The following is a 13,061-nucleotide window of genomic DNA, read 5'->3' as shown; positions in this document are numbered from 1 at the left end:
AGTATCTAATTTGGAATACCTGGTGCTGCCCAGCTAGTATATATAGGAAAACTAGGGTTTAGGTCGGATGGACTAATTACTAGATTGCCCTCATGACTGGCATTAATACAGTAGGATTATATTAGAACATATAAAGGGATATTACATAAATATCCTTACAAGAACTAGGAAATCTAGATAATCTGATTGACTTGTCACTACATAGCAACAACCTCATTGGTTTCATCCCCCACTCTCTGGCTAACTTAAGTAAACTAGAGATTCTCTATTTGTATCAGAATCAATTATCCGGTCCGCTACCTTCAGAAATTGGAGACATGAAAAATCTGGTTGACTTGGAGATTTCTCAAAACAAACTCAGCGGTCAAATCCCTCATTCTCTAGCTAACTTAAGTAAACTAGAGAGTCTCTACTTGCATGAGAATCAATTATCCGGTTCGCTTCCTTCAGAAATTGGAGACTTGAAGAATCTAGTTGACTTGAATATTGCTCAAAACAAACTCAGCGGTCCAATCCCTCATTCTCTGGCTAATTTAAGTAAACTAGAGGCTCTCAGTTTGTTTGAAAACCAATTATCTGGTCCCATACCTCAAGACTTAGGTAGCCAAGCATCCATTGTAATAATTTATATGTCTAACAACCTTTTATTTGGAAGCTTACCACAACAAATATGCCAAGGACGATCACTTCAAAAATTAACGGTTGACAACAATAGTCTCATGGGTCCTATTCCAGATTTGAGAAATTGCACAAGTTTGAGTAGAGTTCGACTTGAAAACAACCTATTTGTAGGAAATATAACAAACAGTTTTGGTGTACATCCACATCTTTATTACATTGATATGAGTCACAATAGACTATATGGAGAGCTTTCACCAAATTGGGGAGAATGTAAGAATTTGTCAGTGCTAAAGATTTCTGGAAACAATATTAGTGGAAAGATACCATCTGAGGTTGGTCAGCTAACTCGACTTGGACTACTTGACCTTTCTTTCAACAAACTTTTTGGAGAAATACCAAAGGAACTCGGTAGCTTATCCAGTTTGTTCAACTTATATTTAAATGACAACCAGTTTTCAGGGCATGTACCAGTGGAAATCGGCAAATTAATCAATTTGGAGCATCTAGACTTATCATCAAACATGCTAACTGGATCAATCCCCACCCAACTTGGTCAATGCTCCAAACTGTTGTCATTAAATTTGAGTTGTAATTCATTGAATGGAAGCATTCCATCTCAAATTGGAGATCTAGTATTCCTACAAATTCAATTGGACCTTAGTCATAACTCAATCAGTGGACTGATACCATCACAGCTTGCACAGTTGGTGATGTTGGAAATTTTGAATCTATCCCACAATATAATCACAGGTTCCATCCCCCTTTCTCTCGAAGATATGATTAGCTTAGAATCTCTTGATTTGTCCTATAATCAGTTGGAGGGTGTTGTTCCTAACAATAGGGTTTTCAGACATGCTGCTTCACCACAAGCATTTAGAAACAACAAAGGGTTATGTGGTGAACTTCAAGGTCTACTTCCCTGCAATCGATCTCGTACAAGTAAGGGATATGGTAAAAATGGACACAAAGTCCTCATATCCATCATTGCTTCTTTGATAGGAACTGTGTTCCTAGCATTTGCAACTATTGTTGTTCTTTTCCTCTTGCGAAAAAAAGTGAAAAAAGGAAATGTAGAAGCAATAAGAAGAAACCATGGAAATATATTTTCAATTTGGAATTTCGATGGCAAGATTGCTTATGAGGACATAATTCAAGCAACAGAGGATTTTGATGCCAAATATTGCGTTGGAGCTGGAACTTATGGGAGTGTTTACAAAGCAATCCTGCCTACAGGTCATGTAGTAGCCTTGAAGAAGTTCCATCCATTGGAAGGTGAGGTGATAGTTGATGAAAGCTTTGGGAATGAGATGTGTGTATTAACAAATATAAGGCATCGGAACATTGTCAAACTTTATGGGTTCTGCTCTCATCCACGATGCATGTTTCTTGTTTACGAGTACATGGAAAAAGGAACCTTAGCAAATATCTTGAGCAGTCAAGCAGAGGTTGTGGAGTTGGATTGGATGAAAAGAGTAAATGTCATCAAAAGTGTGGCCAGTGCTTTGTCTTACTTGCATCATGATTGTATTCCACCAATAATTCATTGGGATATTTCAAGCAAAAATATATTGCTGGACTTGGAACTTGAGGCTTGTGTATCTGATTTTGGTATTGCACGACTGTTAAAGCCAGACTCACCTAATTGGACGTCACTCAAAGGAACTCATGGATATATTGCTCCAGGTATTTAAATTTGTCACTTCTATATACTATGCTTTTTATTGTTGTACTTTTAAGGTTTCTTTATTTTCACTCTAGTACTTAAAACCTAGGACTTTTTTCTAAATTGAGCCATATAAGTATTTGCATCTTAGTCTTGAAAAAGGAAAAAAGATAAAGTGTTAGTATTTGGAGCACAATTTTTATAAATAGTTTGATAAAATGAACTTTGAAATATTTATACAATCATCAATACTTTGATAAAAAAAAAAAATGAATTTTAGTTTCTTTTAATTACAATTATTTTAGAGTATTAGGATGAATGTCGTCATGTCCTATTGTTATTACATATATTTATACTTCATAATAAATTCTTAAATTTTCGATCAATGAATACCCTTTAGATTTTTTTTGACTAAAATGATGCATTATATAAATTAGGATGAGTACAAATATTTTATGTAATTGAGTAATTCAATAAGAAAACTAAAAGATATCATGTATTTCTTATATCCCTCTGAATTTGTTGGAGTTCATATACAACCGGGGGAAAACCTATTGCAAACTAAAGAATATCAAAAGTAAGAAGGGCAAAAAAGCAAAATAGAACAATGAAATTACTCATTTGGAGTGAAAAAAAAAAGGCCCTACTATATTATGTAAGCTACTATATTATATTTCATAATAAATTATTCTTTTTTTCAAAAGTTTATATAGAAAATTTGTATTTCTAGCACTATTGTGCTTTCCTATTGAATTAGAAGCAAGTTACAATGGCTAAATCATTTTTGAATGATCAAAGTTTTAGGAGACTAGGCCAACCCCATAGAATTTTATAAATCAACTAAATATCTTAAAGTAATCTAGTAAAATCGAGATTGGTGGATGGGTAGTAGAATCCTTGGTATCTCTATCATGAGGTGATCTATCATAGTGGCCCAACATGCATTTATTGTTTACTTTGTATTTTCTACCATTAAACCAAGCTTGTCAAAATTGATATATCATTTTGCTGTGCTTTATATTTGATGTGGTAAAGACATATGAGCTAAAGTTACCATAAGAGTAGATGGTGATGTAAACAACATATCCACAAAATTTTTAGCACTAACTAAAAGGACCAGAATTTGTAGGTGGCCCCATCTAGAGATTTTTTTTAGGCAGGCACTATTTCTAACACTTGGCATGTCAGATGGGGCCATAACTTCTGTGGGCAAGTGGACTAAGTTCCCTCACTCCTATTCGGAACTGTATTTTAATACATGATGAAATTTATATGTTAATGTGAGTAGTATAAAAGCAATGTTTTATCTATGGAAAACATGTATATAGATAGGGTCCTAGTATCAAAAGCCACAATACTCACTAGTAATGAAGTAATAAAGGGCACAAGTTTCTTCCAAAGCCTAGAGTGGAGCTTCACTCCATGAGCCACCCTTTTTTAGGCACATGCCCTATTGGATGGGATCCAAATTTTGTGGATTGGTAGATCCCAAGGTCCCTTGTTCCATGTAAAGTTCAGCCTCACAGAGATTTTGCAGTGGCAAGATGAAGGCATTAAAAGATGTATGATTACAAAGAGAGTTTATAGACTACTTAAAGGTACATGGACAAATAGTAAATAATTGAATTTGAGCCTTAAATTTGATACCTGACGAGTGCAGAGTTTGTTCTACCAAATCCATCATTTAAAATATATTGTAATTTCTTGTTTCTATTTTAAAACTTATTTGTTGTCCGATATGCACTTTCACTAAGCCTCTTTCTTTCTTCACTTGCAGAGCTTGCTTACACCATGGCTTTAACTGATAAATGTGATGTATATAGTTTCGGAGTATTGATATTGGAAATAATTATGGGAAGACATCCAGGGGAGCTCATCTCATCTTTAAGGTCACCAGTTGGCCAAAAGATGCTATTAAGGGACATGTTAGACCCACGTCTCACCTTTCCATCAGATCAAAAGGTTGCAAAGGCTGTGGTTTCTGTTGTGAGAATAGCAATTGCATGTTTACGCAATCACCCACAATCCCGCCCAACTATGCATCAAGTATCAAAAGAGCTACTTGGTCACCGACCATCATTTGTGGAGCATTTTTATACAATTACTGTAGATGACCTAAATGATATTGAAGTACAATACTTGTGATCGATGATTCATTCGACCAACAAGGGGGACTACGGACATTGATTTGAGACTGCACTCAAAATTAAGCAATAGTTCTAAAGGTCAGCCTTTTGTTAATTTGCATGGTTTAACTTTAATCCAGTTTCCGAAACTATATCATCCTTTTGGGGTTTTTATAGGGATGGCATGACTAAAGTCCTCACTATGGACCAGAGAGCTAGTCTCTATTTCTTTCAAGGTGATTATTCTGTAAAAAAAATTTGTAACCATGGTTTCTCTACTTTAATAGGTATGCTTCACATTGATGGTTATTTGATTTTTATCTTACTAACGAGGTTTTTTTATGTCAATTTAAGTCATCCTGATCCCTTTCTTATTTTAGAATTTGGAATTGGTAGTTGAAGTTGAAGGAAGTTACAGAGGCTTCCCTTTTGTTTCAGTACCATGTTGTAAGCACAATTGACTCCAAGGGGTTCTCTTTTTGCCTCCATAGACACTTACAGAGTAACAGTCTAGCACTTTTTTTTATAGCCACATTGAGACTCAAATTTTGGTTGTATAAGATAATGTTATAAAATAAGAGTATGTTATGCTATCTGGTTATTCTATTCCTTATGTCATGTTGTAGTTATCTGGTCTATCAGGGTTATCTGATACACCATTTTGTGGATATAGAGGGAATATGAAGAATTCAAGGTTCAGATAAAAGGGATTGGTTTCCATGGCACAGAAGGTCCCCATGGAGGGTTACGGGATCATCCGTGAATGATCCAGCTAAGGTGCTATTCTTTCAACAATAGCATGATCTGAGCACCATTAATTGTGGTAGAGCTTTTAAGATTAGTCCTTTCTAGTTGGTTGTTATGTGTTCAAATACCATAGTTTCAACCTATAAGGTGTTCTTCATGAGAATGTTGTCTAGCTTATGTAAACACCTAATTTTGTCACCCCGAAGTGGCTAGATAATGATGAATCAAAATCTCTTAAGACAATATAGGGATCTTTTACTTATAGCTGGAAATATTACACCCTGTGCAGCATCCTTGCAGACAATATCAATATAGGAGGTTTTCTAAAATTGAAAATACATAATTAATATATATATATATATATGTGTGTGTGTGTGTGTGTGTGTGTGTGTGTGTGTGTGTGTGGTTGAATGGTTTTGTCAAATCTAGAATTGGCCTAGACCAAACCCATTGACTCAGGCCAATACTAGTTCAGGGCTAGACCTAAAACGGATCCAACCCATCAAGCTAAAATGGCCTATTTTTTACCTAGCCTGAAAGCCAATGTCGTCGTGCCTCTGGCCGATGTTGGCTTATCGAGTGTCGGCTATTGCTATACTTTCAAGATTTTGGCCAAATCCACGTGAGATTTGATCCCATCTCCCCTTTGCCAACCAAACAATTCAACTAAACACATTCTTACACCGAGCTAGGAGACTCCCTAAAAGACTCTAGAACCGTAAAACAAAACCCAAACTCACCTTAAGCTGCTTGGATGGGATTTTCATTCCATTTCAACCTAGTTCTCTTAAGGAAAGAAATCATCTTGAAATGGTACCCATGGATGCCAACCTTGAACATGGTGCATACCCCAAGGCTATAAATAGATGACTCTTGGATGTTTTTCAACTCAGATTTTTTAAATCCTTGGCTATATGCTGCAAATACTAACTTAGATATGTTCTGTGTGTTATTATTAGATTTGTATGAATTTGTTTTAAAAAAAAAAAATTATGAATGTATCATGTTATATTAGATTACTGTCCTTTGATTCTTGGAGTATTGTGTTTTGGTTCATCAACCAAAAATGCATCTTATATGATGGAAAATATGATTTTATGGAATTTTTAAATAAAAAATTACGAAAAAAGAAGAAAATATCCAGAATTTTATGGGATTGAATGATGTACAAAAATTGGACTTTTTTTATTACGTTAAATTATGTTCTTTTTGTCAAAAAAAAAAAAAATGCATGCTTTAATTGAAATTAGTGTTTTTTGAGCTTTTAGTAATAAAAAAATTGGGATTATGGTGGGAATGATATGATATTCTATAATAAAAAATTATATTATAAGCTTATTTTTTAAGTTTGATTTATTTTTATATATTGTCTTGAATTTTGAAAACATTTTTCGATTTTTATACACTTGTTGTAACGAGATCAGAGAATAAAACCAGCAATTATGAAGAAGGAGAAGATCGAGTGGGGAGGCTACTAGAAAACATAGGACATATGAGCTTTTCTATTAAGACTAGAAGAACAAAAGAAAGAAAGCTAAACTAATTTGTTACAACTAGAAAAGCAAAACAAAGAAGAAATAAAAACATAGTCCATGATAGAGGGATTCCATCCATTGTGGTTACATAATAACACCCTTGGTTTACCACTCTCCCTCAAGTTGGAGCATACAAATCATCCATACCTAGTTTGTAACAACCCTTCCGAAATGCTAGACCAAACAAATACTTAGAGAACAAGTCGCCAAGCTGATCAACAGAGGAGACGAATAGAGTAACCAATAGTTTCTTCATTATGGCATCCCACACAAAATGACAGTCAACTTCAATATGTTTGGTTCATTCATGGAACATTGGATTGCAGCTTGATTATCACAGAACTTCTTCATAGGAGAGGTAATAGGAAATCCCAACTCTTAGAGTAATGACTTCAACCATATAAGTTTAGCGATAGTGTGAGCCATAGCTCTATACTCAGTTAATAGCTTTTGATTTCTTTCCATTCCTTGGCATTATGATTGTTTGTCATGAATTTTAGAACAATTTGAGATTATCCCTTTGACCTCCCTCCTAAACTTATCTGTCTCTCTCTCTCTCACATTCACACACATCACAAGGTAGGAACAAAAGTGTCACTGATATACGGTCTTATACTTGGGGGAAGTTGTATTAAGCTATTATATTGTGTGGGATTGATATGTTTTATAAATTCTAAGCAATTATAGAACAATTCTACAAAGGAATTATTGTGCGTGAAAGCTAGGCTTTGTTTTTTAACTTCTCTTTTGGTGGCCTATGTGTCCTTGTTGTCGGTGTACCATATATTTGTTGTGCTTCATCTCTATGTTAATTCTATTGTTTTTTTTTTCTTTTCCTTTGGTGAGGTCTGTTAATTTATTTATTTTTTACTGATCAGGGTGCAGGAGCTTTTGAAGTTACAGAGAGATAGTACCTAATTAATGAAGTTAAGAAAACTGTTCAAGGGGTAATAATTACTTCTCACAACATGCTTAACTATACCTAATTAAAGTAAGAAAAAAACAGTAGGGATGAGAGGAATAGAATTCAGCTGTTATTCCTGTGGATACTGCTAACATCTTTTCTAACTTGGTGTTGAAGCATTTGGTGATGCTCTGGGGAAAATTCTGGCTTCAAATGGAGGGCATATTTGATAACTACTCTGTCAAGCACCAAATCATAAACTCAAGGTATGGAGACACAGTTTACTTTTAACTGAATCTTTATTTCTTTGCTATTATGTATTTTAGAAGTGTTCTGTTATGTGCGTAACAGCCACTGAGGTCTTGGCTTTCCCCGGGTCCTTCTTACTTCTGAGTCCTGTTACTAGAATCCATTTGAGCTATTCTATGATTGTGTTCTAATTCATGGAATTGAAACAAAGGGTTTGAGAGAGTGTTTGGCTCGATGATTATTATTTTTAGTGTGTCCATCACAATGTATTTCTGACAGCAATTGTCACCTCTGTTTTGCAGGTCAATGTCTGTTTTGCAAGATGGTGAATTCACTTGTTTTTGCTAATGACTTGAAAGTAGACCATTGTCTAAGTGTTGAGTGGCATCGTTGATTTCACATTTTCTCTCCCTAGCTGTACTATCACTTTCTTCTTTTCCTTTGTTAGAAATGTATCCCAAAACCCTCAGGGTGAAGGGGAATTGTCTTCCATCCTATCGTGTTTTCTTTAGGCATGGTTGAAGTTTTTCCTTGAAGATCCTTATCAGGGACTATAGAGTGTAGCCGCTTAACGAAGATTTCTAGAGTTTTCGTTGTTGCTGGTTTGATCCGCAGCTTGTGTCTCCAAGTCTTATGTCGGCATCTAAAGTTAATCCAATTGGTCTTATCTGTTATTGGTGAAGCCTAATCTTTGTCCAGAAAGTGCAATGGGGGATCTTTGGAGGGTCATTTTGCCTTCGAAACGTTCCAGAAAGGCCTTAAAGTGTATACATCAGTGCCATAGCCACTGAGTCCCATAGAGCTCGTCGAGACCTTTGAAATGATATGTATTTTGACATATGTTCAGTTCTGGTCCGAACCACACTGGGTGGGTTTTTTTTTTTTTTTTGGGCTTCTAGGAGCATTTCTGCACTTTTCTAGGCTAGGGCTTCTTTATAAAGGATCCTTCTATCATTGAGAGATATAGGGTGAGATTTGAGGGTTTGTAACTTGCGTCAAAGAAATAGTGAAAAAATAGTTCTATCATCGGCCGTGGATGTAGCCTACCTTCTTGGGGGTGAACCACGTAAATCCTTGGTGTTGTGTGCTTGTCTTCTTTTTTCTTTTGCGTTTTCTTATGCAATATCCCATTTCTGGGCATCGTTTTTCTAACATTATCGACCCAAAATTGAGTCCTAATTCTCAATGTAAGTATATCTCTTTTTCAAAAAATCTCTCTAATCATTGCCCTAATTCCTTTTTGCATGGGTATGTTGTGGGTTTTCTAAAACCCCATACAAAAAGTCTAGAGATTTTCTGGGTTCCCTAGGAATCGAGAGGGGCTAACATGAATTCTTGCTTTGGGAAAGATATTTTTTCAGTGGAGTTTTATTCCCCAAAGGAAAGAGATTCTACTATAGCAGAACAGACATAAAAAAGAAAGAAAGAAAAAAAAAAAGGAATTAATTTTATTTTCCAAGACTGACTCTTGTGGATCAAAAACTATTTTTTGTAATTTGCTCCATCTCAATTACTTAGACAAGGATGGCAATTTTTTTTTTTGCTAAAAGATCAGCAAAGAATATATTAAAAATGAAAAAGGAAAAACAGCTATTTAACGTCCGGGCATACCCAGAAGGATACAAAAACAAAAATAAGGGCACAAGGCGCCTTACCACACCACCCTCAGACAGCCAAGCCTACCATAATCAAAGCAAAATTTAGCTCTCCCTAGCACATCCTCCAGCAAAAACTCAATAACCCTAGAAGGAAAATTAGTGACACACGCAACAGACTCACTGTTTTGAGCCGTCAATTTTGCCAACCCATCACCCACCGGATTCGCTTCCCTGTAAGAGTGGTTGATTTTCCAGCAACTAGATTGAAGGAAAGGGCGCAAAGAAACCTACAAACCCTGAAAGAGCCAGGGAACCGATCCCACCTATAGAGCCCTTGTCACAGCCTGAGAGTCACATGCAATCCATAAGTGAGTAATTCCCAACTCCTTCGCCCGTAAGAGACCATGAAAGATCTCCCAAAACTCAGCCACATAGTTAGTAGATGTGCCAATAAAAATGGAAAAAGCTGAAACAGGACTTGCCTAATCATTCCTGAGGACACCACCTGCCCCAACCTTCCCTGGATTACGCAATGCACACCCATCAACATTAAGCTTGATCCATTCCTTCAAAGGGCAACACTAATGAACTTCCCTGACAACACGAGCCGGCTTCAAGAGGATAGGGATGGAGAGGCGCCTAGAAAACAACAAGTCTTGAACCGACGACACCGGGTATTTAGAAAAAGGCGAGATCTCCTTGATAAAACCCATGATCGCTGCACAACAAGCATGAACAGATCCAGGGGAAGTATCAAATTTCCTTCTATTCCGTTCCAGCCACAATATAAACGGCACAATTACCACCCCAACACACCACGCATCCTTCATAGACACCCCATTATGCTTCCTTCTCCCCCCCCCCCCCAAATAACCAACTCCACATAAGATGAAGAACCTAGCCACACCAAGTTGAAAAAGCTCAAAAAATAGGCCCAAACCTGCCTTGAAAATGGACAATCCAAAAACAAATGGAAATTCGATTCCGCCTCAGCAAAACAAAGCAAGCACCTCAATCCCACAGGGATATCCTTCACTCTAAAGGCTTCCTCAGTGGGAATTCTTCATGCAAAAGCCACCACGCAAAGATTAAAAACTAAGGCAGAGGGGCCTTGTGCCAAATTACCATAAACTACCGGACCATAGCATGTTTAGCTCTATAACATTCCCAGGCAGATTTAATATCAAAATCACCCAATGGCGTAAGACCCCAAAAGCAACAATCCCTACTCGGAAAGGGCGGCAGGGAACAAGCGCTAATTACAGAGAAGGTGTCACTAAGGAACTTTGAACTCACCTGAGGAAGCACCCACCTAGCTCCTTCCAACAATAAAATCAGCCACTTTGGTGCACTTGTTTGCAAAGAACTCCAGCCCCAAACCAGACGCAGCCGTAATAGACTCACCCCCTAACCAAACATCAGTCCAGAAATTTATCTACTTCCCATCCCCAACCACCCAACGCTCCTGCTGCTCCACCACATGATACACATTTTTTATGCCCGGAAAGATGGAAGAAAAAACCGGCCGACCCAAAAGAGAACCATCTCTTGCAACAAACCTGGCTCTTAGAAAATTCCACACCATTGAGTTACCATGTTTCATGTTCTACGCCAATTTGCACACGAATGCCTAGACCCCCTTCAAATTTTGGCCTACACACCAAATCCCACTTGACAAGGATGGCAATTAGAACAAAGTAAAATTACAGAAAGAATAGAAAGTAATAGAGACATTTGCAAGTAATTAAACTAGAGGTTTATTTACCATCACGAGTAGAGACATGAAATTTAAATGCCTATGCTACCTATTGATGTAGATAGAGTTTCACTCCTCAACAATCTCTATCTACATTGAGATCAGATATTATACAATGACTCTAACCGTTATCACATCTAGGGTTTGCAACCCATCTTAGAATAGAACTCTTTATACGTTATCACACATAGGGTTTACAACCCATCTTAGAATAGAACTCTTTATAGGTTATCACATGTAGGGTTTACAACCCATGTTATATATTGATTATCATCGTTAATGAAAATAAGCAATAGTGATTTTGATATTCTATAACGACTGAGATCTCTGAGGATTAATATGGTATCATCCGCTTCTTCTCAAACGAGTTGAACATTCCTGGTCTTTCTCCCATCTCTTCTTCCTCTTCTTTATTTTCACTATGCCTGATCAAACGATTATTGATCCATCTTCCTCCTCCATGCTTGCCTCTCTTTTTCCCCAGGCACATCACTATATCTCCATCAAATTGCCTCCCAAAAATTTCCTTTTTTGGCACACTCAAATTGAACCTCTGATCACTGCTCAAAACTCGTTTGGTTAATTAGACGGCACCAAGCCATGCCCAACCGAGGCCACTGCCGCTGCTGCCTAGTGTCGCCAGGATGCTCTCGTATGTAGTTTAATTATTTCCTCACTCTCTGATGAGGTCTTTTCTCTCATCCTTGGAAAGAAAACCAATAAAGAAATATGGAAATTTCTTTGCACTGCGCTCTCTTCGCCCTTTGAAAGTCAATTAATGTCTCTAACAATGGCTATCCAGGAGATTGAACAGTAGCCCGATGAGAATGATTCCCAATTTCTCTCTTGGGGCAAAGCTATTGTAGCAAAATTGGCCGTCACCGGCCACCCTCCTTCAATTTACACATATATCATGGTTTAAAGAGTGATTTCCGCGACATGGTTTCATTTCTTTTGACCCGTACGGAAGCTATATCTTCTGATGATTTACATGCCATGCTCTTGAGCCAAAAGTTTCTCCATGGCACCACTCTGAACAAGATTACCATCGCCGACTCATCGGCCTCTTCCCCCTCCCCATCTGCAAATTAGGTGCAGCATGGTACTTCTGCTTCTGACAATTAAACCTCTACTCGCGGTTGAGGGGGTCGTGGCCGTGGTCGCAATAATGGTCGCTCCAATTTTTAGGGGTCTAAACCTTGGTGCATGGTTTGTCATCATCTCTATCACACAGCCTCCCAGTGCCACCACAAGGATTAGGCACATCTCTTTTATCATCCTCCCCCTGCCACTGCCCCCAATCCCACCTATTGCCCCTCCATCGAATGCTTATTTCACTAACCCTCCTCTTCTCCCCACCCCCACCACCTAGCATAGTCCTAACCTAGTACCCTGACACCGGTGCAATCCACCATGTTACCCTCAACATTCCCTATCTTCCTATGATGGTTACACAAGTCAAGATCAGTTGCACGTGGGCAACGGTAAGGGTCTCCCAATCAAAAAATGGCTAGAGATGCAAACCTTTCAGAGGGTGGTATCGGGCGATGAGTAGGGTGGTGAGGTGGGTCTCCTGTCGGGTGCTGGAGACCTAAGAATTGATCTAGATGTTTTCCTAGGTTTCCCTTCGATGCAGCAGCATGCAAAGGTGGACGTTAGACACCAAAAGACTTGTGCAAATATTGTTAAACCTAGATTGCCTGAGATCGAGAGTTTGCCATCTCCAGTTCGAGATGGCAACCTGATGAGAATTAAGACTCCCCAAGCAGCATATGTTCAACAATTGGAAAAACACAGGTTTTCTCTCCTTGGGAGGGTGAACTTCAGATTCACTTCGATGGAGAGGTTATAGGAAGCTTCCT

The 13,061-nt window shown here is 37.8% G+C and overlaps 1 protein-coding gene across 1 annotated transcript; it reads left to right on the top strand.

Annotated features, from left to right (window-relative positions):
* The first annotated feature begins 202 nt into the window (after positions 1–202).
* LOC122665328 (MDIS1-interacting receptor like kinase 2-like) lies at positions 203–4,440 on the top strand. The gene is made up of 2 exons (XM_043861446.1): positions 203–2,304; positions 4,062–4,440. Exons 1-2 carry the CDS (start codon positions 318–320, stop codon positions 4,427–4,429), a joined length of 2,355 nt encoding a protein of 784 aa, XP_043717381.1. The 5' UTR covers positions 203–317; the 3' UTR covers positions 4,430–4,440.
* The last annotated feature ends 8,621 nt before the right edge of the window (positions 4,441–13,061 follow it).

The sequence above is a fragment of the Telopea speciosissima genome, chromosome 6, assembly GCF_018873765.1.
Source record: "Telopea speciosissima isolate NSW1024214 ecotype Mountain lineage chromosome 6, Tspe_v1, whole genome shotgun sequence".
NCBI classification, from domain to species: Eukaryota; Viridiplantae; Streptophyta; class Magnoliopsida; order Proteales; family Proteaceae; genus Telopea; species Telopea speciosissima.
This window is presented reverse-complemented; position numbering and strand designations above follow the sequence as displayed.

Bases quoted from the DNA above. Each gene is read 5' to 3' on its own strand.
- LOC122665328 (XM_043861446.1), top strand. From the start codon at position 318: ATGAAAAATCTGGTTGACTTGGAGATTTCTCAAAACAAACTCAGCGGT. The intron at 2,305-4,061 runs GTATTTAAATTT...CTTCACTTGCAG, and splicing joins TCATGGATATATTGCTCCAG to AGCTTGCTTACACCATGGCT.